We start from the raw sequence: 26,626 nt of genomic DNA on the forward strand, positions 1-26,626 counted from the left end.
AGGAGTCTCATGCAAGCGGCAAAAAGTCAGTGTGTTGTGTGAGTTTCTTGAAAAGATGCCAAGCCACCCAGCTCTCACAAAAGCTGCAAGAAGGTGCATAACCTAAGCTAATAAACCCTTCTGTATGAGCATGCTGTTTCTATGCAAGTTCAGGTGCCATATAAGTTCTTCTATTTCTGTATAATGCTGTATTGTACTGCATTTTCCTTAGGACGTACTGGTATATTGGGAAGACCAGTGGATCATGGAGCTTATAAAGACTCCTTTAAATGCAGTCAGGGTTTCTGAAAATGCTCCAAAACCACTTTGTAAATATTATATCCATAGGTATGAGACGATAAAAGACAGAGACCACTGCCTGTACCACCTCATCCAAGTTACAGTTCAGATGAGCAGCCCCTGTGCAAACATTTTCAAATGTTGCACTTGGAAAAGAAAAACACAATTTGGGAACATGAATGAATGAGAATGGAAATTACAGGGCTGCCTTGCAAAATAAGTGGAAAACAATGGAGTGAAAAATAAGTAGAGAAAGAGAGAGAGAGCAAGCACAGAGCTAATGATAAGGCGAACTTTTCCAGATGTGAAAATCAATTTTATTCTAAAACTTCCCAGCCTTTTCATTTAGAAAGCAATAAAATTCTATTTGTCCCCTGTTCATTTTCTACATAAAATGCCACTAAGCTACTAGCTCTCGGCAACCACACAAAACATAATAGGTTAGGACTGCAGCCTTAAAATATGTTAGGGTTTTTTAATGAAACCAATTTATATCAGTTTGTGCCAGTGAAAGGGCTGAAGCAACTTAATTTAGTTTCATTTTCCACACATTTGTGGCCAAAGCTAGGATTCACTTATTTCTAATTCAGCCCTGCTTCCACATGCCTGCCTAAGCCATTTCTAAGTGATTTAGCTGGTGACCTCTATTAAATAGCCAGGTGTTTGGCTCTATTAAATGGATAATCTCTTGGTACCTACACATCACCGCTACAGCCACCTCCTCATTTGTACAGTTTTTATTTGCATGTGTGCTCAATCAGAGAGCTGAGGACTTTTTGCAAGTGAGGGGAAAAAATTATAGCCATAAAACTGACTATTCTTGTAACTAAACCCTGGCTGTCTCTGTCAATGCTGCATGCATCATCATAATGTGAGATTTAAATATTAAAAAAAAAAAAAAAGCACAAACCTTTAGGGTCTGATGCTGAAATTTCTAAATAATATTTTTTTCTTCTTTTTTTTTTCTTTTTCCCTGTCTGGACACTGTTTCCTCAATTCATCTTTCTCCTAATTTAGATCAGTATGATGTCAGCCAAACAAGCTTTGTGCAATAGCACGTATCTTTTATTAGAGTGATGGAAATAGCTGAGGGAAGAGGCAGAAACCTTTCAGGCACATGAGCCATTCTTCAGGCCATTCCAAGGGTTTGTGCTCCTAAAAGAGTGTCTGGGTTTTGTTGTTGTTTTTTTTTTTTTTCCTAGGTATATGTGTCAGCCTAATAAAAGATATGACCTTCACTACAAAGTCTGTCTGGCTTGTAACTCAGAGCACCACAACCACAACAGCACATCTAGTGCAGAATCAGGTGTGCATAGTCAGCCCATTTGTTTCATGCTCTCCACTGTAGTAATGGTGGCTCAATTTTAAAGCTTACTTCAGAATTTAGTAACTCAGAGAGCACCAACGCTATCAAAGCTCTTTTTCACAAGCCTTCTGTTGTGTGGGTTATTTCACATCTAACAGGGAACGAACTTGCCCTGTAGCCATTCCCTTGTTGGAGGTATTAATAGTATTTCTCCTCTACCTGGGTACAGATTTTTGCAAAAATTTGTAGGAATGTAAAACTGAAGATTTCCATTTTGGCCATTTTGATAGAAACCAGCCAAATGGTTGTAAATTTATACAATGCAGACAGGACACACAGATGGCAGAACCGCAGATGACATGGGCATAAACCCAAGATGTCTGTAGACAAGGTGGAAAGGAGAAGAAGGGAGGTTTAAAAGAAAAAGAACCACCTTGATTACTAGAAATTCAAATCCAAAAGGAAAACTGGCTGGAAAAGGTAATGGGAGAGAAGTCTTTACATTTGTCCTCAGCCATTTGAAACTCTGTTTTGGCCACAGGGGTTAAGGGATCTCTATCCAATCACTTCTGTGGATCTCTGGAGGGTGTTTCATTTCATAGTCAGTGGAAAACAGGCAAACAAAGTCCTGTGGTCTTTTCTCAAGGAGGTCATGAAAGGCTGAAGTTCCTTTCACCTCTCTGGGAATGTTTACCTTGCCCATATTCCCTAGAGAATTAGTTTGGAACATAGTAAACTGTTAAGGTGTAACATCTTGACTGCAGTGTCCCACAAATAAAAAGTTTTGGAAAAAGCTTGATTTTCCCAACACCTGGGAGCATTAGATACGTGAATGAACAATGCTTTCCTTGCAGATTTTTTTTTTTTTTTTTGGCCATTTCGAAGTTAATATTCTCTAGTCTGGAACTATCTATTTGAGATTGAAATTGATATTAGAATAAAGGATTCTTTCACACCGTATTTTTTTTACACTGAGACAAAAAGTGTGATGATTATGGGAACGCTCTTGTGGGCAACTTAAGGTTACCACTATACAGACTGAACCGTGGTCGTGTCAAAGTGTTAAGAGATTCATTCCATACCTGATGGATTCAAGTGCCTGTTCAGTGTGTTTGGAAAGACAATGCATAGCATATTTGGCTCTGGCTAGACTGATTTCTTATGCATAAAGTTATTTTTAGTAGTTCTCTCTCTCTCTCTCGTTGCTGTTGCAATCAGAAAAGTGACCATGAATATAATCATTTTACTTTCCACATTTCTTTCTTCATCTAGGACAAATTCTATCATTGTATATGGCAAAAGCTTTTTTTCTAAGAGCCAGTGTTATAAACTTCAAGAGGGATATGATTATCTAGATGTCCGTCCTTTCTCCTTCGCACATCCTCATCAGTCACAGAGATTATAAAAAAGTATTAAATGACAGTGTTGTTGTTGATGCACAAGGCAGAATACTATGACATCCACCTTACTGTAGCGTAGCTCCATCACAGTGTGCCGAGATAAAAGGAGTGAGAGGGAAACGAATGCATTTCAATAAAATCAATCAGAGTCAACGTCACAAAGGACAGGACTGTCAAGTGGTGGAAGTTGATGTAGTGCCATAGGCTGAGTCTTTGCTAATTTTTGCTGTTGAAAATGCCGTCCAAGGGGAGGAAGCTACAGATATGGGATTAAATATTGCTTTATCTTATAGACTTTAGTGATACTTAATTAAGTCTGAAGGGACAATGGCGAGCATATCAAATGTGACATGCTTCTTCATTTGCTTAAATCTATTTGGAAAGTTAAAAATCTTAGGCTTACTTTTGTTTGAAAATTAAAACTCTCTTTTAAAACTCTTCCAGTGCCTCTAGCTTTACTGGTAAAATACAGACCTCAGCTTCAGAAACCCTGGGTTGGTCTCCCTCCTGCTCATTTGATCTTGCTTGTTAGCCTTTCTCCTTACAGTACAGCAACTCACTTCAATTAAGGCTTCATTAAAACAACATTGCCATAATCACCATATGTTACTTATGTATATTTAAAGCATAACTGTTACCAACTGATCAAAATACAAGTGGGCATTTTATATGTCTATATTGTATAGTGTACATATACTATTTATGGCACACTTAAATTTTCACTTCTCTCAGCATGGACCAGAAGGAATCGCTGAAGTCATTTCTACATCCTCTTCACAGTTATATCCATTTGTGGATTCTCAGCTTTGCAGTGTCTGTGTTGCAATTGCTGTAGCTTCAACTTTCAGAAGGGCTCAGGTGAATGGCAGCTGGGAGAGGGGAAGGATGACAAGGACAAAACTCCCCAACTTTCTAAGTGAAAGAAAACAATTCCTTTGAATTGAATTCCTTTGAGTCCTGGCAAACAGCACTAGCTCCTGTCGACCTGGGTCTCTTTCAGAAAACAATCTGTATAGGTTTATTATCCCCAGGGCTCAGTATTAGGGACAGTTCTGTAATATCTTTATCAATGATCTGGATGAAGGGATCGAGTGCACCCACAGTTAAGTTTGCAGAAGACACCAAGTTGGGTGGGAGCGTTGATCTACTTGGGGGTAGAAAGGCTCTACAGAGGGATCTGGACAGGCTGGATCGATGGGCCAAGGCCAACTGTATAAGATTCAACACAGCTAAGTGCCGGGTCCTGCACTTGGGTCACAAGAACCCCATGTAACACCACAGGCTTGGGTGGCTAAAAGCTGCCCGGTGGAAAAGGACCTGGGGGTGCTGGTCGACAACCGGCTGAATACGAGCCAGCAGTGTGCCCAGGTGGCCAAGAAGGCCAACGGCATCCTGGCCTGTATCAGAAATAGTGTGGCCAGCAGGAGCAGGGAGGTGATCATTCCCCTGTACTCGGCACTGGTGAGGCTGCACCTCGAGTCCTGTGTTCGGTTTTGGGCCCCTCACTACAAGAAAGACATGGAGGTGCTGGAGCGCGTCCAAAGAAGAATATCGAAGCTGGTGAAGAGTCTAGAACACAAGTCCTGTGAGGAGCGGCTGAGGGAACTGGGGTTGTTTAGCCTGGAGAAAAGGAGGCTGAGGGGAGACCTTATCGCTCTCTACAACTACCTGAAAGGAGGGTGTAGCGAGGTGGTATTTTGGGTTTGTGTGGTGGGGTTTTGGTAGCAGGGGAGAGGCTGCAGAGGTGGCTCCTGTGAGAAGCTGCTAGAAGCTTCCCTGGCTCCAAGTCGGACCCACCTGTGGCCCAGGCTGAGCCCATCAGTGACAGTGGAAACACCTGTGGGAGAACAGATTTAAGAGGGGGAACCTGCAGTGAGTGAGGGGATTGGAATGTGGGAGGAACTTCTGTGCAGATCCTGAGGTCAGTGAAGGAGGAGGGGATGCCCCCGCAGCCCGTGGTGAGACCAGAGGGCAGGCTGTCCCCCCCCAGCCCACGGAGGGGAGCGGGGGAGCAGATGCCCACCTGCAGCCCGGGGAGAGAGGAGCCCACGCCGGAGCAGGGGGATGGATGCCCCCCAGGATGGCCGCCGCTCTGTGGGGAAGCCTGCGCTGGAGCAGGCTGGGACTGAAGGACTGCAGCCCATGGATAGGACCCAGGCCAGAGCAATTCATGAAGAACTGTCTCCCGTGGGAGGGACCCCACAATGGAGCAGGGGACAAGTGAGGAGTCCTCCCCCTGAGGAGGAAGGAGCGGCAGAGACAAGGTGTGAGGAACCGACCCCATCCCTCATTCCCCATCCCCCTGTGCCACCAGGGGGAGGAGGTGGAGAATCTGGGAGTGGAGTTGAGGTGGGAAGGAGGGAGGGGTGGAGGGAAGCTGTTCTCAGGTTTGGTTTTACTTCTCATTATCCTTGTTTTAATTTGATTGGTAGTAAATTAAATTGATTTTGGTTTATTTTCCCCCAAGTTGAGCCTGTCTTTTTGCCCGTGACCATAACTGATCCCTCCCTGTCCTTGTCTTGACCCATGAGCTTTTCTTTATATTTTCTTGTCCTCACCCATGGGAGGGAGAAGTGAGTGAGCAGCTTCATGGTGCTTTGTTGCTGGCTGGCCTTAAACCACAACAGGGGGGTATCAGTCTCTTTTCCCAAGTAAGAAGTGACAGAGCGAGAGGAAACCGCCTCAAGCTGCACCAGGGGAGGTTTAGATTGGATATCAGGAAAAATTTCTTCACCGAAAGTGTTGTCAAGCATTGGAACAGGCTTCCTAGGGGAGTGATTGAGTCACCATCCCTGGAGGTATTTAAGAGACACACATGGCACTTAGGGACATGGTTTAGTGGTGGACTCAGCAGTGCTAGGTTAATGGTTGCACTCGATCTTAAGGGTCTTTTCCAACCTAAATGATTCTATGATCATCAGTTTTCAAAAGCAAAAATCAGTATCCATGACCCTGACTGCTTTGATACTTTTCAGGTCTTCAGTTCTCTCTCCTATTTTTCTATCATCAATATGATGCAATCCAGAGGGCAAAACAGGCAGAGGACCTTGTAACAGGTAGGATCTGTGGATGGGCAGGATTTTCAGCGGGAAGGAGGAGCTCCAGCAGTTGCAACAACCACACCACAGCTCCACAGTCTGTCCTCACTGGCAAGAGCAAGTTGGATATCATGGCACCAGTCCAACAGCTATTTTGATGGCCATATAAAATCATTGTTCACAGCAGGGAAGTCCAAGTGAAGAGGAGTTGGTGGAAATGACTGGGATTTTCTTGGCATACCTCTCTAAACAGCCTGTGGTTATGTGCAGATGGACCAGCTGATCGGATCATACATTTCATATGACGTAAAAGACAATAATGACATAGAGTAGAGATGTTTTCAATCCACTATGTTTATACTTGCATTTATTTTTCATTTTCCTGGAGCCTGCCTAAGTTTGAATCAAGAATATGACTTTGGTGGATTACAGAACAGGGAACACTTTCGCATCCAAAGCTCCCCAAAGTGTGATGGTCCCATGGATCCAAGATCCTGGATCAGACCCTTATGTGATGATGTATCACTCTAAAGCTCAAAGGTGGTCAGGGCTGGATTGGGTACTCAATTAGGACAGAAAATAATACTTATCTCCATTTTCCTTTTTCCCCACAAAATAACATAAATGTTACATTGCTATGAAAATGTCAGCCATATTCACTATTTAGAAGCCATCTGTTCAAGTTCAAATGCACTGACAGTCTGGGTTCAGAAACAGTTAATATCAAAGAAATATACCATTTTTCTTTTCTGATGAAGGTCACATAATACAGTCCTGACTATGTCCTGCTGGTCTTCCAAAGATTCAGTAAATTACATTTATGAATTATTCTACTGCTAAGAAGAGTAGATAAGGATTGGTTTTTTTATAGCCTGATAACTTGATCTTGCTCCTGCTGAAAACTGGTATTATGTGCTGTATCTGGATTCATTGCTTTTATATGGAAAGATGCATTTTATTCAAAGCAGAAATTTCCAAAAATTTCTGGGTTAGCCAAAGGGAACACATATATTTGAGATGGACAAAGAAAAAGTAAAAAGGCCCAGAGAAAATAAGTATATAAAATCTGGGAAAACTATTCCTTGATTTATTAGCTGTAATTGCATTTAGGCACACATTATTAGTAGTTACTATTTGTGTTCCAAAGAAAACACTAATAGACAAATTAACACTTTGTGTATCTTTCAAAAATGTATTAAACAGATGAACAAGGTACTAAGGCAACAAAACTAATCAAAATTGTTCTCCATATTAACTTTACAAAGCCTACTGGTATCATTTTTCTTTTGCATGGTGCTTCATAGTTGTATCACTGCCGAGCACCCTGCAAAGTTTCATGCATGCAGGAGCCATCCATAGGATCACAGAATAATTCAGGCTGGAAGAGACCTCAGGAGGTTTCTAATTTGTAGTCCAACCTCCTGCTGAAAGTAGGGTCATCTATGAGGTCAGATGAAGTTGCTCAGGGCTTTCTCCATTTGGGATTTGAAACCCTCCAAGAATGGACACTGCACAACCTCTCTGGGCAGCCTCTTCCAATATTTGACCGTCATTAGGGAGAAAAGATTTTCCTTAGATGCAGTCTGAACGTGTTTTGTTTCAGTTAATATCTGTTGTCTCTCATATGCACCACTGTGAAGAATGTGGCTTGGTCTTCCTGATGATCTTCCCCATAGGTATAGGGAGCTGCTCTGAGGTCCCTCCAAAGACATCCTTTCTCCAGGCTGGACGAGCCCCATCTCACACCAGGCACCAGACAACTGCTCCAGCCCTGACCATCTCGATGGCCCCTCCTGAACCTGATCCATTTGAACAATGTCTTGTATTGAGGGTCTCAAAGCTGGATGGACAATCTAGATATAGGCTAACAAGTGTTGAGGCGAGGGAGATAATCACTTCCCTCAATCTCCTGGCTGTGCTTCTGCTCACACAGCTCATGATACCTTCCTTGCTGCCAGGGCATATCGCTTGTTCATCCTAAACTCACTTTCCACCAGCACCCCAGGGCCTTTTACCTAAAGCTGCTCCTCAACCAGTCAGTGACAGCATGTTCTGTTGCAAAGGATTAATCCTTCCCATGTGCAGGACTGCATTTGTCCTTGAATTTTGGCAGATTCTGGCCAGCCCATTCCTTAGTCCTGTCCAGGTCTTTCTGGATGGCAGCCCTGTCCTTCAGTGTACCAACCGGTCCTCCCCCAGTTTAGAGTCATTGAGAGCACATTCCATCACCTCTTCGATGTTATTGATGAAGATGTTACACAGGACAGGTCTCAGGACAGCCCCCTGCAGCACTCTGCTCATTACAGGTCTCCAGGTATACTTTGACCCATTAACCACTACCCTCTGAGTCCAATCCAGCCAGTTTTTACCCATCAAGTTGCCTACCTATCCAGACCGTAACTTCCTAACTTGGATACAGAAATAACGTATTCAAGAAAGCCTTGCTAGAGTTGAGGCAAATTATATCCACTGGTCTCCTCTCACCCCCAAATCCAGTTATCTTATCATAGCAGGCAATCAAGTTGGTTGGGCGTGATTTACCCTTGGTAAATCCATGCTAACTGTTACCAATCGCCCACAAAGCTTCCATTGCTGAAATGGAATAAAAAAGTGTTTACCACACATTCTCACCTTGAAATGAAACACGACAGTTTTACAACACATACTGCAGCAAATGCTTCTTTATGGAAGCGCTAATATATCTAGAATATGAGATCTGTAGATCTTTGCCTTTGCCTACACAATTACCCAAACTGTGTCAAATGAGGCATGCACGTTTTTTGCTCGTCTCTCTCATCCCACAGCCTCTAAATGCAAACAGTTTGATGTCTGTTGTTAATATATTTCTTGTTTAGAAACAAACTGTAGTTTAATATAGGGTGGGAAGTTTTTTCCTTCATTTGCACAGAAGCAAGATCAGATGCCTGTCACATTCAACTGTTTTATCCATAGTTATAGTCAGTGCGATAGGAATAAAAGCCCTTCCCAACCGAACCACAACTCTGAGTTCAGAGTTCAAAAGGGGTCACAGAAAGACAACAAAGGGAATAATCAATGTAAATCAAACCCTGCGCTTGAAGACTGGCTTTCATCAGAAGGCTATGAGAAGTCAGACAGAAAACAGAATTAAAAGGACAGTTCTGCACAAATCAATGCAGAGTGACTGAGGAACAGCTCTTAAAACTGGATTAATCTCTCTTCTCTTTCTCCTACTGAGAAGCTATGATGCTAATTTAAGACAAAACTTCAAAAGTATTTGTGTGCCCAGTGAAGAAAAATTAAGCATTGAGAAATGTATGATGAATACAGGGAAGACAATCCAAAACCTCAGGAACACAGTACACAAAAAAGTAACTATCTATGCTGTTGAAAACTGTGACAGCAGAGAATCAGGACAAGGTATCCATAACGTCTTTTTAGCAAGGTATTGGTTAAGAAGTGGTGGGGAACAGCATGTACCCGGGTAGTCAGCCCCTCAGGTAACAGCAAGAGGAAAAGGAGCAGGTTTTGAATTTTGGGGCTCAGTTCAGATGTCTAGGAGTCTAGTGGCATTTGAAAGATTTTAGGACATCCCACCTGGCCTCCGACTGCTTATCCAGAAAGGCACGAGTCTGCCCTAGGTCAGGTACCTCATCTGACGCAGATGGATATAATTTGGGGTATCTTGAAACCACTGAAATGTCTCAAGCAGCACTAAAACTTTTGTTTAGGAACTGAATTGATCTTCAGCGATCTATGTCCTGGACTGCTGTAATACCGATAAGACATAGCAATTAGCATTAAATGCCATTATCTCTCTTGATACCTCCAGTTTTCCAAATAAACTAGGAAAAGAAAAAAACCCACACCCAAAACAAACAAACAAACAAAAGCCCAACGGAAGTACAGGAAAGAAAGATGAAGGCTGAACATCTAGTGGAAGCTCAGAACAATGATCCAGTGACCACATCAGTACCAATAAACAACACGGGGCCCCAGCACTGCTCTGAATTTTTTCAGAGTTAAATTGTTCGAGTAGTTGGAGAAGTTTTGGATTGGGCAAAATAACACTTTTCCAGACATCTCCTGAGCAATGTCACAAGGTTAATATAGGTCAGCAACCACTGCAAATGGGCATACATGTTGCAGCCGCCCTGTTTGCTTGCAGCCATCCTAAAAGGACACACGCTCAACTAGCTTTGGGGCTAGAGAACGGTCCCTGCCCTATGTTATTTATCAATAAAGGCATACCGCAGAAGTCTGGTGTCTATCTCCTGATGTGTTACAGGTTCCGTACACAACCTTTGACGTTCCATTAGCTGTCTGCAAATCAGAGCTGTATATACTCTTTCCTTCTCCTTTGAGTGTCTAGTCTATTTAAAATGTGAATTCCCTCAGGAGGAGATTTTCTTCTGTAATATATCTACCATGATGGAGGTCTAGCTTTGTTTCAGAGGCACTAAAGTATAATGTTATGTAAGAAATGGACACAAAACAAGCATTTCTTGAATTCTGTACGATGTGGACAGCATACAAACCCTGTTGTTTCTCCAGCTCCTCAAAGGTACATAGCTCCTATGAATCGCAAAAACATTCTGCATCAAAATCATAGGAAGCTCTCCATGGATTGTCACCCCAGCACGCCTCAGAGCTCCAGTATCTAAGCAAATTCATCTTGCACTCCCTCAAAATCCATGAAACCACTCATAGAAAACAATTTCATTTTCACTGTAGTGTTCCTCCATTCTGCTCCAACAAAAATCAACACTCTATCTTTGCTTCTTGTCCCTCAGATACTGGAAGTCTCTGGAAATGCTATGATGATGTCGAGGACCTTGCTAAATCACTTACATACAACACAAGGGATCACAAGATCCCTTCAGAGAGGGGTAAACTGAGGCATTTAAATGATATATGAGGACATGTAAGCTACTGACAGACCATGCATACTCTAGACTCACTGTCCGCTGTCCTATATATTAGCCTTTTTTTCTTTTTAACACTCCCCTTGCCTTTGTAGAAAGAGTTGGGTGATTTCAGCTGATCTCTAAACTGACTGTACCAGCCCAAACTCTACAACAAAATGTTTCCAACAGCAGCCAGAGCTCTCATGTCGGCGTTAACCCAACTGGCTAAAACTCAGCCCTGAAGCTTTTGGCTATGGAGAATGTATTTATTTTGTATTTAAGGAATAAAGCTAATTAATTTTCAGACCTTGCTGAATATGAGAATCTTCCCCTTAGTGCTGGCAGTATTTACAATAGATCTTTTAATGCTTTTTACACTGACCAAAATAAAAAAAAAAAAAAAAAAAAAAAAAATCACAGCTTTAGCTGAATAAGGCATTTCCTAATGGTGGTACAGGACCTGGAAGCATTACAGCTAATTGAGCTTACTGTTCATAGAGTAGACACACAAAGGTCAGGTTGTCTTAACAGCTTGTATGCTGTCAAGCTGTATTTGTTCATGAATACATACATCAGTCCTTTCCACCCCAAGCAGTAATGACTGAAGCGTACCAAGCTCAAAGAACCCTACTTAAGAGACAATTCCTTTCTTATGCTCTAGTAAAATACATAAGTAGAGGCAGACAGTAAATACCAGGTACACCTCAGTCGCCATGTAAGATCTGTGTTTGCACAAAGAGAATTAGACACAGTGTTTTGTGTTACTTTTCTAAAAAAAAAAAAAAAAAATTATTCTGAATTCCCACAGACTGGGGATGAGAAGGGACAATTAGGTCATCTTAATTAATCTAGGTTGTCTGCCTTTGCATCACATGTTTCCTATGCATCAGGTATAAATCACTTCCTTAGAGAAAGCTAAAATTCAGTAAGGCAACCACGCTGGATTGGAATACATCAGAAGACGAAAAGCCTTCTGCTCCCTTAGTAATTTCCACCAGTTTTTCATTACACTTACAGTTAGAAATAATGAAGTAAATGTCTTCCCTCCACCCAGAAAGTGTCTGGCTCCAGCTTCTAGGCATTGATTCTTGTTAAGTTTTTTTCTCTACTACATTTGAGAACCCTGAATGCTCAGTATTTTCCTGCAAGGACAGTACAAGTTCAGTGTAATAAAGTTTCCTCTAAGTCTTCATTCTGATAATCTATATACACCTCTAGTTTTTTCATATATGATATTGTTTCCAGCCTGGAATTTTTCCATATCCATTTTAAAATGTAGCAGAAAGAGATGTCTATTCTTGACCATTCCAATGCAGAATTAAAACCTCCTCCTGCATCTTAAGGAGGACTGACCTGTCCTAGATTTCTACTGGGTGAAAATCTTCTTCAGAACCAGTCAACCTAGGCTCATGTTTTGGTCAGTGGGAGCAGACAGGCAATAGTAGAATAAGAATGTTGTGGCCCCTCTCAGCCAAGGGTAAACATTGAAAATAGATGGAACAAACTGTGTCCTAAAAGTGTGTGTTGCTGTGTGTTGACTATAAATGTGAAAGTAGGTATTTACAAAGAAGGCATCTAAAGGCACCCACTTGACAATAGTCAAGGGAGTATATCCAAAGGTGTAGGTCTTGACGTAATAACTGGTAAACAATGGCAAGAAAACACCACAGTCATGAGATTCAATAACAAAGTTAGGCTGTCTTGGGAAAACTGCTTCTTCCCTTTTACTAGAGCACAGATGTGGAGAGACTCGTCCCCTGAACTATCTCACTAAATGAGATGCTTTAGCTGAGAGGTAGTTAATCCTCATAGATATAACATTCAGGATCAGGACATCACTGGCAACCAGCAGCATTTATTCCACTCATGTTTAAGCCATGGTTTCTTTGGGACTCCCTTCTAAGGCCTGAAGTCCCTTCTCAACCCTTCTGAATGCTTAAGCCAGACTGATCTGGCAACTCAATCTCCGCACTTGCAATTGCTAAGTTGATTATCTTCCCTCACAGGTCTAGAAAGGCATTATTTAGCTTACTTCAAACTTTAACTCCCTCAAATTGTATGAGAAGCTGCCCCTTTCTTGAGCTATTTCTGTTCCAGCCTGACAGGAACAGTAACTAAAGTGCAGGTCTATTGATTAAATATCCTTATTTTTTTTCCCCTGTAACAGCCTAAGGCATTTAATCAATATGGCAATGCCCCATATCATGGACCAAAGGCACAATATCCAGTGATCATAAACTGCCTCGAAGAAGTGGTGTAAAGTGATTTTATGACCTGACACCTGCTGAAACATCCATTCGTAGCGGAATAGATACATACATTTCCTTCTGCAAGCCAGCTACATAAAAAGAACTAAACGTCGCAGGGAGCAGCTGTATAGTTTCAGCTTGACAGAAGAGACCCCTATGATACTATGATTTCACATACATCAAAAGGACACGGATTTTGCAAAAGCATATCTATACAACATGCCATATACTTCCTGAAGGTGATGCACAAACACATCCCAAGAGGAGAAGAACATGACAGTCTACCTAACATATGCATCCTACTCCTATAACACCCGAACTGTTCACAAGCTTATTATTTTTTTAATGTAATTCTCCTCACAATGTTTTTTGGGGACTGGGTAGTATATTTATCATTAGGAAGGTAGACCTGATCTGTGTTGAAATAGTTTTTCAGTAAAGTAATACCACTTATAGTCATTATTCTTGGGGCTATGTAGATACTGGTGAACACCTTACTGCAGATACCCCTGTATTAAAAACAAACAAATAAATAAACAAAATAAATAATACCACTAATTACTTCACTTGGGAGACCACTAGGTACAGAAAATGTATGTTCTGTGGCTATGAGATACATTTCATCAAAGAAACATGAGTATAACCACCTATTTCTCCACATATTTGTTTGTCTATCTTCAAACAAGTATAAACATACACCAGCAGCTTTATTGACAAATCTTTCCCAATGAAGATCTGCCTCATGTCACTAAGGTCAAAAAGTCTGTAGCACAGAAATTACTTGAATGAAATCCTCAAAACTTACCATGGAATTATTTATCTGTTTTCCCTTGTTTTCTATCTCAGAGAAAACCTCTTTGGCCTCTGTAGATTATATTATAGACTGAGGCAAAAAATGGAAATAGGATAGTGGCAACTGTTACAAGTGAAGGTACCTATGAACAAAAGAACATTTTTACTTTTTTTCACTTAGGACATGAGTGACAATGTCTAAAAAATAGACATTTGTAGTGCCAGTATTTAAGACCATGGTCCATGTGGCAAGAATTTTAAGTGGTCAGAGGACATCATAGTCTTTTGTCAAATGTCCTAATTGCTTGGTGGGAGTTTGGCAACTGAGACTCCTAATTATAAAAACTCAGTGGTCATCGGCAAAACTCAATATTCATCAGCTCAAAGCTCTTGACAATTAAAGGTCCAATCAATTTCTGTGGAAATCTTAGGACAGAAGGCAGGGCTATTCATCTGACATAAGACCCACGAAAGACTGGGACCAAAAGGTACTCTGGTGGTCACTACTAAAATCTGCATTTTCCTGAAGTTTGTCAGTCATTTTACCAGTAAAGCCATGAAAAATAAATTCAGTAATTCTCAGTCTTGACCATAGTCATGACCCTGTCCTGAAATAGGAAATTTTTAAAAACCTTTGCACCTAGTCCTATTTGGCTATAAGGAAAGGTGTATATTTACAACACTCCTTCACTTCCCTCCACCTCCTATTTCAGACCTTTGGGACAAAAATCTCCAAGATTAAGCCTGATTTGTTTGGTCATAGCATGGTGAGAGATATTGAAGTGATATCCGGCCAGTAAAGGAGAAGAAGAACAATTCTCATCACTAGGAAGTTTCCTTGGAAAAGCAAGAGGTAACTGTCAGCTTGCAGGTCTCTTGTGAGATGCCTGGAAAGTCATCCTGGAAAATCCAAGGTAGCAGTCATTGGAGCTAGCATATCCCAATAGTTCAGCACTATGCAGAGATACCAGTTAGATTCAGGAGGCAGTATAGCTATGTCAGAGGCATAACAAGGTGTCTTGTCAGGCATTTCAGAAAAGCCTGGTAGCTTGGGCACAACTAGTTGCACTGATCTTGCTATCCTGCCTCCAGTACACGAGTGTGGGCATCTGCTCACTGATTTGTGCTACAGAGTGCAATTTGGGGTATGGCAAGTCAAAAGGTTCATTGTGTAAGACTGAACTCACTTGACTTTAGAAGTCTAAAAACCAGGTGATTAACCAAAGTAATTGTCCTCAAGAGGGCAAGTCATTGAATCCTGAAGTAGATCTTTAAAATGGGGGAGGATGACTCACCTTCTAAAGGCACTGATCTTTCTCAAGCATTTATGAAGCAAAGCTTGACAGTTGGTTTAGCGTAAGTTCAGAGTGAGATACATGTAGCCTACTTAGATATCCTCCTCTTTCAGGAGGAGTAAATAGGTTTTCTAAGACAGCCATTCACCTGATAAATTTTAGGTGTCTGCTGTAGGATGAGATGAATTTGTAGAGCTTTGTAACACAAAGAGTGGTTTGAAAGATGTATGAATGGAAATTTCTGTGGTTGAAAGTACCAGAGAAAACATTAGAGGACGGATTACAGAAATGGCATACACTGATTACCAAGGACACAATGGAAAACATTTGAAGTGATAAAGACCAGTGAATGTGTCTTTATACCAAAAAAGACTGTCTGAAAGTTTGGTAGAAGAATATGAGATACAGCAAGAAATTGGGGTAGTCCTGTTTGTCCTGCCCCATGAAAGTCATCCTGGTCATACTACTTGACGCACACATCTCAGTGATTATGGTATTATGGTTATATGGATTATGATATGTGGGTGTGAGTGTGAGCAAAATTTATGAGATAGTGACTATCAGTGAGAATGCATAACTGAGATCAATTTTGTTTAAAATAAATATCACTCCCATGTTTTGTTGCACTGATGTCCCACAAATTTTGCTGTGAATATGCCTGTTTCTGTCCCCTGATTAAAAAACAAGAATAGGTAACCATTTCAGATGGAGATACTTACCTGAGCATGTCTGGTTTTAGCCAGGTTAACCCCAGTCTTCCTCTACAAAAAAATAAGCTTAGGTGAACCCCACCTTTGTATGCCAGTTCTCTGACTCTGTGATGGGAGAAATAGTATTTTCTTTTTTCTTGTTCTCAGAATGAAAGCCACCAATACGTTGATGTACTCTGGCACTTTGTTAGGTGGCCCACCACAGTGCCTGGAATAAATGAATAAACCTCTCTCCTTACAGCTATTCATGGCCTTAGAAGATGTCACCCATTCTGGATAGAGGGGTTATTGATACCCAAGTACAGGGTGAATGAGAAACAAAACTTTCAAAGAGACAGTGACTTCATTCAGATTATTTCATACTTACGCAGTTATAAGGAGTGTTTAAGGAAATATATCTATACCTATATATGTAATTGTCAGGCTGGTGTGATATAAAGTTGAAAAATGACGTACAATACATTTACATTTTACTTGGAATGATCTCTTTTTCCTTTAAACATTTTGCAATAGCTCAAACATTTCCTTTCTACCCTACCCTTATAATTATTGTGAAAGAACATACTGATTTAATTTTTTGTTCAAGGTCATTTTCCTTTTTTGCATTAATGTTAGCATATAATAGAAACATCCAACTGCTGTATGTGAGACCGGGAGGACAAAGGCACATAGATCTAAAGACACTTGACAGAAAACCAGCACTCTGCTTTTAAAGGAGAAAAAAATCAACAATTGAATTTACAGTTCTCAGAAGCACAGCAGGGATGGTACATAATGCCACGAAAGTACAAATTTATAAAAATCTGATCAACTCAATGACATTTGCAAGAATGCTACCTTCAGGGGAGTTCTGAGTTGTTAAAGGCCTGTTGTAGCCTTTAATGAAATACAGTTCCTTATAATTTAATCTGTTGCACCTGAAAATTAAAAGTGTAAGCACTTTTGGAGGGTGGCTGTTGCTAGTCACAATAGGTGAAGTTCTGCTTTCACTGCCCTGAAGATACAGTTCGAGTAAGTACTGATTTCAGCACTTAGTCCAGCTTTACAGTGGAGGAAGTTGAAGCTGAATTTGTTACAGTGAAACAGTAACTTAAACCTCCTCCTCTTTCTTCAGTCACCTTTTCCTCCAAAAATCCACTATCAACAGGAAAAAAAGAAGCAATACAAAGCAAATCAACAAAGTATCCTTGGTACTTGGATTTATTCCAGATTGAAACTGGGAAACCTGGGACCAAACGTTACCTTTGTTCAGCTGTAAATATAATTATAGAAACCATCTGTAATCTGGCTTGGTCACTACATCTGGGCACACAACAGCAAACACCTCTTCAAATATAGAGAAGGAAATCTTTCCGAAGCTTGCCTTTTCTGGACCTTTCTTTGTTGGGAGGTGAGCTCAGCTGGAAATAGTTAGAGTTTGGTTTTTAGATATGACTGTAAATGCAAATAAGCAGATACAAATATGCAATTTGTGTGAGGAAAGCACTGAGCTGCAGGATAAAAGAGAAAGGAGCAATTGTTTTAATCCTATTAAGTGCCTGATTAATGCAATTAAAGAAACTTGTATTTCAATTAGGCTATGTTTCAAGCTGCTTTATTCAAAGGAAATTCTCCCTGCGGCACCATCCTTTAGCATACTAGATATGACATCGAGTTTTGCACTAGTAGTACAATCTTTCTGTCCCACTTAATCCATCAGGAATTAGGTTCTTTCATAATTTTCACAATTTTGGCCTAAAGGATTTAGAAATGCAGAATAAAGGTATAGGTAGGATAGGTCACAAGGCCAGATTTCTTCGCTTAGGGGAAAAACTCCATCAAACCATCAATGTTCTTCTGTTTGGAGGCTGCAAAGCAAGCAGAGGAATAATTTTCAGGAAATGTCAAAACAGGCTTGTGTTCGGTCTGCCAAAAAGCACTGTGAAATTTTTATGTTTTCCTGTTTGTGAAGAGAGGGGTTGTGTGTCCCTCTCCCCAGAAAAAAGAAGGAAGATTTGCTGACGCTCAAAACCCAGCCTTGATAAGCCAAAATCATGGCTGTGACAATGATTGGTGTTGGTGGGCTGAAGGGGCAGCGGCTTAAAGAAGAGGAGGCAGCTGCCTGTTTTGCTCAGTGAAACACTCGGGATGAAGTCAGGGGAAAATGTAGATTATTTTGTCGTTTTATTTCCAAAACTCATTGCTGAATTTTGGACTACGAAAAAAATGAGGCAACTGTGCAAGGAGAGGAAATAATTCAGCCTGGATTAATCCTTTGTTCGCTAAGACCCAGAAAACACCCAACGTCCACAGGAAACACTTCTTCCATTTCTAATTCAGTTTGGCACTCTGGACATTGTTTGGTAAAGGATGTCCTTAATTTTTCATGACTGTATGGAGGACTGGAAGCTCCTGAATTGCACTTTCCTGTCAAATTAAGAATGGGATTTCAAAGGTGAGACATGTTGACTTTCACATTACCACCCCTGAACTCTCCCTGAATATGAGGTAAACATTTATGGAACTTCAGTAAAGAAAGAACAGGAAATGTTGATTGTGAATGTGAGAAAAACAGCTTAAGTGATGAAATGGTATCAAGGAACTTCCTTCTTCCTAAGTGCTTCAAAAAGACACATTTTGCCATTGATTCATCACGTTCATTCCTCAGTTTGAGGTAGATTTGAGAGTAAAAGCACAAGGGGTAGGCAGCTTTTCACCCTGAAAAGCAATTTTCTGTTTGGTTGAGGGAAAAAAACCCCACAAAACACCAAAAAAAAAGAAAGAAAAGAGTGAGAAATAAAGCTACGTACAATTTCAGCCCAAGAGACCTCACAGACCTGGGAATGAAAAATTTTAAATGAATCACTGATGGGCTCTGATGAAGAATGCTATGGAGGAGAAAAAAAAAACAACAAACAACAAACAACAAACAAACAGGAGTGAGCTTCAATGGAAGATTGGCTTGTTGTCAAGAGCAGCATTTGCTGCTGTGAAAGCAGAAGAAGAATTACAAGGGCTACCTCATACTCAGTGTTTCTGGGTACTGGATACTCACCAGCTGAGGTCATGAAGACATCTTCCCCACAGGACATACTCTAGTCACGGATGTGTACACATGAATCTCACTGGATTTTCATGCATTTGTCCAGAAAAGAGAATTCCATAAAGGAATTGAATATATTTCTTCATGTTAGGCAGCCTAAAAGTGTTGACAGCTTAGCAGAGGCAAAAGTCTGCTCAGATAAAGGAAGAGCTACTAGTCTTAGTCATCCTCTCCTCCCCTATCCTGGAGATGATAGGGATGGCTAAACCTTTCAGGAAACAGCTCTTGACTTACAACAATAATAGCAATGCAAGAAATACAACATAATTCAACATTTGTGTGGTATAGTGATTTCGGATTTGGGTAAGATTATCTACCACACTGCTTTAATCTGCCCATGTCTGTGCATCAACAACCAATCCTGTTTCACACGGTGTATGTGGTGGGACAGTGTCCTATGCCACTATGCTGTTCTTTCTGCATCTGCTGCCTTCATACAAAACTGGCATGATGGACTTGCTTCTTTCTTCTGCTTTCTTTCTGAGCGTCAAAGGGTCACAGACTGACTTGCTTTGTATGTAAACAAATGAGTTTGGAGGGGGCCACCCACACTTATGAAAAGGTTTGGTAAATGAAATCTACTACAGATGGAAGGCTTAGGAAAAGACTGGAGGAAAATATGGTCCAGGGAGACAGGTTAATTGCTTATATACACAAAAAAAAGTCCATAAAAAGAGACATTTGTTATATTAGTTAGTGAAGTCAAACCAAGTAGTATTAGACTAACATCATGGCAGGGAATATTTAATGCTTCACAAAAAACACTCTCAAAAAGCCATTCAAGCAATTGATCAGGCTGCCAGAGAGGAATGAAGAATAATTTTCACAGGGAGTATATAAAATTCTCATCTTTTTCTTTGAAACACGGAGAAAATCAAACCGAACTAGCTAAAATGAAAAGAGAGTGATACGAACTAATATACTTGGGTACTGCTGAAGCATTCCCAGCTTGAGGTGACCTAGGGCTTTCCCAGATGTTGGTGGGATGGGTGATGGGCTTTGCAACACAGTCCTCCTCAATTGGCTGCAGAACAAACAGAGCATACATGCATATTTATGAGATGTGACTAAAGCTTCTACCTTTCTCAAGTCTGAAGTGTATAAGGTGGCCCAATGCTTCTTCTGAGATTTAGAGCTAATGACAGATATATTAAGAAAACTATATATTGTCTGGATGCCTTCTGAATGCATCTAGACAAAAAATCCAATACAACAATGACTGATTAAGCCTTAATTTTTAAATTTTTTTTTCTTTTCCCAAACTCTCTCAGAAAGTTTGAAATTAAATGTTCTCAGTGATTGAAAGGAAACTGAGAGAAATGAAATTAAAGTCAATTTTGGTTTGGGTTAAAAGTGCTCTGTCTTGACTGCCAGTCACATCCAGCATGGACAATCCATGGCAACACAGGAGTGGTATGAACTTCCCACCACCTGCCACCTTTGGGGTGTAGACATCCATTTATCCGTTTCCTCCTGCAGACTCTGCTCTGCCAGCAGTCACTGCCAGCGGGGACATCTACGCTGGGAACAGTAATGTATTATGCTGCCACAGCTAGATTCAGCAGAGCTTAATTGATCTGCAGCTTTTACCAGGTTGACATCTGATGGTGCTTTCCAGTACTAGTATCCTGGTATATTTTGTTAGCTAGGTGTCAAGCCAGAGCCAGCTCAGCTGCAGCAGGGTGCAACTTAACTGCAAGCAAATTTACTCATTGTGTTGGCAGACTTAATGAACCTCCAACGAGAACTCTGCCGCAGGGGGTAGGGTGCTTTGGGTAGTTGTTCTGAAGCACTTCTACTTCGTATTTTTTTCTGTTGTGTGGTTACAGTCAAAGCTACCGAGATTTTGCAGGCTGTAGAGCTACTCAGGTTGTTTCCTGATGCTACTCTACCCCTGACATATCCCTCCCCACCTTTCACCTTGCTGCTGGTAGGTTCAACCATATAAGAGGTTGGTGATGTCAAGGTATCTGTGGCTATCTTGGCTCTCAGTGGGATGAATCCAGGCTCAGTCAGAACCCTTCAAGGGTTTTATTGCTCCTCCTCTCCTTCTATGTAGACGTAAGAGAGGAGGTGACATGAACGCAGCATGTATTTGAAAATCCCTATCTACATGTCCAGATGGCAATCAGTCCATTATGGGGAAATGACCAACCCAAAGGGAAAGAAGACTGGCTACATTATTAAAACAGTAATAACAATAGAAGAAGAAGAAGAAGAAGAAGAAGAAGAAGAAGAAGAAGAAGAAGAAGAAGAAGAAGAAGAAGAAGAGGTGGGAAGACAGAGCACTGAGTCAAAAATATGTCTTCCTTTCCACCTTCTGGAGATGAGTCCTTTTACTGCTCTCCACCATTAGATCTGAAATGATCCATTTTGAATTATTATGAGAAACAGCTGCTGACTCCTTACCAGGACTTTAGGCATTGGAACTGTATTTAGAAGATGGACCAGAAAAACCCCAGTCATGAGGCAAAGTTTTGCCTTACAAGTTTATGCTTATTTCTCACTGAAGAGCCATCTGTGGGTGGTTACATGGTGGTCAACATTTTGTCCACTTCTGCAAACAAAGCACGTACACCAGAATTTTATGATCTGTTTGAGAACAGTCATTCAACAATCTCTTTCTATTGTTCAATGCCAATTATCTTTGGATGCTAAAATGCAAGGGAGGCCGGAGTAAAGCAGTAAAACAATACCCACAGTGCCTGTCACTGAAAGCAACGCTGCTGAAGAAGACTGGAGATACATGTTGCAGAAGTAATCTAATTCCTGGTAGCAACTGGGTGTATATGGTAATGGTTATTGATGCAGCAGGATGCTGTGCAACACAGCGTGCCATAGCCAGCAGACACTGCAGGCATTTCACTACAGCTTTTTTCAGCAAGGCAATAGTCTGGAGGGTGAGAAAGCAGAAAGCATCCCTCACCTGGTCCAGAAGCAGCATTGTCAGAGTGTGGGACATATTCTGCTCTCTTTATTCCAGATTTTTTCTGGCCGAATTCCATGATGATTCTTCAGGTTCATGACAATGACACCAAAAGCAGAATCTGACTTTGTGGCTCTTTCGCCACATGCTGGAAAGTACTCCAAGTAATTAAAGACAAATGGAAATTTAAAAAAATGTAGGCCCTGCTCTGCTAGACTTTGCCTCTCACCTCCTTCTGCTGCTTTGTATTGCTCTGTGGTCTCATTTCCTACTGCACAGATCAATCTGCTGCCTGGTCTTGGGCATGCTGCTCTCATTTCTAAAGCCTTGGACTTTCAGGTCTTAGTTTATTGCATGCTGCTGATCCTCTGCTATGTTTAAACCCTCTCTAAGTACAACACCCAGAATTTAACGTCCTCCCTGCCAACACAATTTGGCTTTGTGTAACCAGTACCTATGTTCAGCATTCTTTTTCTCTCTAAAATTACTTTCCAGGCAGATACAGAAGTATGTCATTCCTCCCCTTCTCTGTCCTCCACTGTATGTAGTCCTAAAACCTGTGAATTCTAGTTGCCATTTATAGGGGTTTACAGCCAATTAATGACCATCACCTTTAAGATCATGGTGGAAAAGATTTGTTTCCATGTGTTATTTGGGATTAGTCTCTATCAGAGCCTAAGAGTCCAAGTAGTGCCTCAGTCACCTCTTCATGCTGACTCTATTATTATCTCTTTTAGCACTGAAAAAAACCCCTGTCTTATCAAATCAAGAATTCCTTTAAGGCCATACAAAAGTAACATCAGTATTAAAATAACTATGCCATATCCTTACTGACCGCACTGCAACTATTTCAAAATCTATGGGTCAAAAAAATGTTCTTTCTGTTTATAATACATTCCAAAAAAGCAAACCAGAAAAAATAAATAAATGCACTGAATCAAACAAGACCCCAAGGAGCATACAAAGTTAATCTCTGACTGGACCATCAAGAATAAAATTTAGGTATCTTGTGACTTACAGCACAACTGCCATAGCTGGTGAACTGCACTGATATATTTCCATCCCTGTGAACGCTGGGCTCAGTTTTCTTAAAAATAATTCCAAGCACAAATGAAGTTTATGCATCCCTAGGAGAATTTTTATTTTATTAGAGACCCTTAAGTTGTCAGGGAGCTGCAAGAGCAAGCTGCTGTCCTGGGGAGGGCAAGCCAGGAGAGAGGGTAACAGCGAGGTGAGCTGGGGCAGCACCCTCACCAACAAGGGCTCAGTCCCACAGCACCCATGCAAGAGCACAGCAGGTCTAGTGACAGTAATCAGGTCAGCCAAAGGGGCAGTGACCTCCAGATACATCAGTAGAAATAAGGCAGATCCAAGGCCAAACCAGAAAGTCAAGTCGGTGAGTTGGGTCAGGTTCAGCACGGTATGTGGCCAGGCAGGGCAGACCTACAGCAGAGCTCAGGCAGGGACCAAGAGCAAAGGACTGAGCTTCATTGTAACTCCCAAGCAAATGAGTGCTGCTCCCATGGTGGCATCTCACAGGCCTTTCTCACAGCAGTGTAATCCAAGGATAGATGGTGGTGCGTAGCAGAGCTGGCCTAAATCACGGTCAGCCAAACCCCTGGGGCAAGGGGAAGGTAGGCACATAGTGTCGGTGCACTCAGGCTCCTGTACAAACTTTGGCACGAAGCAGCTACCTCTATACTCATAACTCAAAGAGGGATGAGGCGTAGGCACAAGTGTTGGCTCTCCATCACCCGTGCCTGCTTTTTGATGCAGCTTTGTCCTGTTCTCCCAAAGAATGACCCAGGTCCAGCGTAGCGCACGCCAGTGACCATTCCTACTGGACTGTTTGGATGCTGTCACCTTCTTTCTGCATGGAAGATGTCCCTGTTCATTGCAGGGGGGGTTGGACTAGATGACCTTTAAAGGGCCCTTTCAATCCAAACTATTCTATGATTCTATAATTTAACCATGGGGACATGACCAGGCCTTGGATCCACAGGACAGCCCTGGCATTATTTTATTCATCAGTATGATGAACAAAATTCCCTCTTGAATTCTTCCTCATTCCCTCCTGAATTCTACCAGCACACTAATTTTCCCTCTTCCTACAAATCCTTCTTATTTCCAGTCCTGATGCTAATCAGACACATCCAGGACTCAGAAATCCAGCAGCTTGTTAAAGTGAAGTGTGATGATCATCTATTACTGTTCAAGGAGAGTGCAATGCCAACCCAGCTCCCACATACCTCACCTTCACTGCCTGTATGGTTCAACTACCTCATTCAAAGCACTGTTGAGGACACACACTATAATTTTATTGACTCCTCTTTTGTAGAAATAATTTGGAGAACAAATGGTGATTGCAAACCAAGTGCAGGATACTTGAAAGCCAGGTAGAAAATATTTGGATAAAGCAAAGTGATTTATGGGATTTGTACCCAGCAGCCGTTCTAACCAAAGTTGACAGAAAATGCCGAGTCTCACCACCTCTGTCAAATTAAATCAGTGATTTTGGTCCCTAAAGCAGGTGCCTAAGAGGAACACGCTTTTTTTGAGGGGAGGAGGCAGGGGAGGAGGAGAGGATGAGAATGAAAATCAAAGAATGATTCATGGCTGAAACATTTTCTGATTAAATAATGATGGTTTGTGATACAATATGAACATGTCCTGTTTACATTGCACCTTGCAGTGTGATCTGACAGGCAACAGTAAAAGCAATTATACAAACATCATTCCTGAAATATGTTTCACTAGATACTGTAACAGATATCCAGTGCAGGAGACTCTAAAATCTCCCCAGAAAGTATTTCAATTTCCTTATCATTAGACAGCTTTTCTTAATATCTACCCTGATTCTTTCTTGCTGCAGTTTAAGTCCATTACTTCTTGTTCTTCCCATCTGTAATAAACAAAAAAGCAATGACTATTCTTTTCCTCTTTGCAGCAGACTTTTGTGTACCAAGAGACTGTTATCTTCACCTCCATCTTCTCTTTTTTAGCTTAACCAACTCTTTTTGTAATCTCTCCTCTGCAGTCAGGCTTGCAAGCTCTCAGATCACTCCTGCTGCTTTCCCATAAACTCTCAGTAACAGGCCCATGTCTCAAAATGAGTGCCCAACACCAGACAGCAGATTAAATTGTCCTAGTCTAATGTGATGAAGACTCACACTAAAGCCACATTAGAGAATGATTTTTAAGGAATCTAAAGCATATGGTGTCAACCCAGGCACCACCTATCACTGAAGTAAGAACTCAGACTCAAACAATGACGAGGCATAATAAACTGCCCTGCAATGAGATCTGTCCACCTAAATGTGGCTCGTAATTCAGCTACATAGACACAAGCATCTGCATCTGAGATGCCCTGCGGTATCTGACACATTCACATGGACGTGAGTGATACGGCACAGGCCATGTTTGAGACTGTAACAGGTCTCACAGTCAGTGGGAGTCTATGGCATCACTGATCCCGTCTTTGAGTAGACATATACATGAACCATAATACTTCCTAGATCTCTAGTGAATATGTAGAGCACCTAGACAACACACTCAGTGATGGATTCCTAATTTGGATACACCCAAAGTTAGCCGAGATGACTCCTATCCCATGCATCAGTTGAGCTACAATGAAGTCTCTCTTCACGTTCTCTGCTTGTCACAAAGATACACAGTACTTGGATTTTCTTTTGCTTAAGATGTAAGAAAACATGGTTAAGATGTGTGACCCTGCATTGCTGAAAGCTGAGTGCACACTTGGTGATTCTGCTCAGAGCTAACATGCAGTCATTTGCCAAGCAGCAATAGACCAATTTTGATTTTCAGTCTTGACCCTTCATTTTACATAAATATAACATGGGTAATTGAGCTATGTTAATAGGCACCAAAAAAATTAACTTCAATCGTTTCTTCACTAGTTTTAGATCTGTCTACATCTGGCACGGACAGGGAGAAACATTGCTCAGTATCAGCAGGCTCTCAATCCCTCAGATTAGATTGTGCAGATAACACGGTAAAATAAAATAGGAAAAAAAAAGTTTAACACAAAATAAAAGGGTATGCTGAAGCAGAAAGTTAATGTATTAAGAGAAAAAAATAGCAAAAAATACTTGTTATGCATCATATTATTGGGTAGGATATTGCTGAGTTGATTTGGAACAAGAAGTGAGCATAGTTTTTGCTTTATGTCAGTGGCTGCATGGTTACGTGTCCATCAATATTACTGAGGAAGAGCTGGAAGAAATGAGAAACCTAAGTCTTTGAACCTGAAATGAAAGTAACTAGAAGGAATTTCATGGTACTACACTTCTGTCTTCTTGAAGGTTTCTTACACCTTTCTCTGAAGCATTTGTGTTCAGACTTATCCTCCTGAACTTCAGATGTCTAACTCAAGAGCTCAGAATAGGAAGCCACCTGTCCTACACTCCCTCCAAAGCAACAGAGAGCAACAGGCACCTCCAGACAATGGTTCAGCCCACATAACATCAAGATGACAGAATGTCTTGGAAACATGGGACTTAAAAATAAAGGCAGGAGGGTACCATTTGGTCTGTGGTTTCCAAGTCTTCAGGATATATGCATTGCATACTTTCCCAGTAATAAGGAAGAAGGAAGACAGCAAGGTATATTCAGTTATATGAATACATGGCATTCGTATTCTTTT

At 41.2% G+C, this 26,626-nt stretch overlaps 1 protein-coding gene across 24 annotated transcripts in view; it reads right to left on the bottom strand.

The window, feature by feature from the left end:
* Positions 1–26,626, bottom strand: part of TSNARE1 (t-SNARE domain containing 1) — a 489,936-nt gene that overhangs the window by 144,943 nt on the left and 318,367 nt on the right. Inside the window, exon 15 of one of the 24 annotated variants that reach the window (XM_075024065.1) lies at positions 16,721–17,355. The exons of the other annotated variants lie outside the window; for them this stretch is intronic. Coding sequence (XP_074880166.1) covers positions 17,252–17,355 — 104 coding nt within the window. The 3' untranslated portion in view covers positions 16,721–17,251. Of the gene's footprint in view, positions 1–16,720; positions 17,356–26,626 lie in introns of those variants that run through there. 24 annotated transcript variants of the gene reach the window in all.

Source organism: Buteo buteo, chromosome 3, assembly GCF_964188355.1.
Source record: "Buteo buteo chromosome 3, bButBut1.hap1.1, whole genome shotgun sequence".
Classification (NCBI taxonomy): Eukaryota; Metazoa; Chordata; class Aves; order Accipitriformes; family Accipitridae; genus Buteo; species Buteo buteo.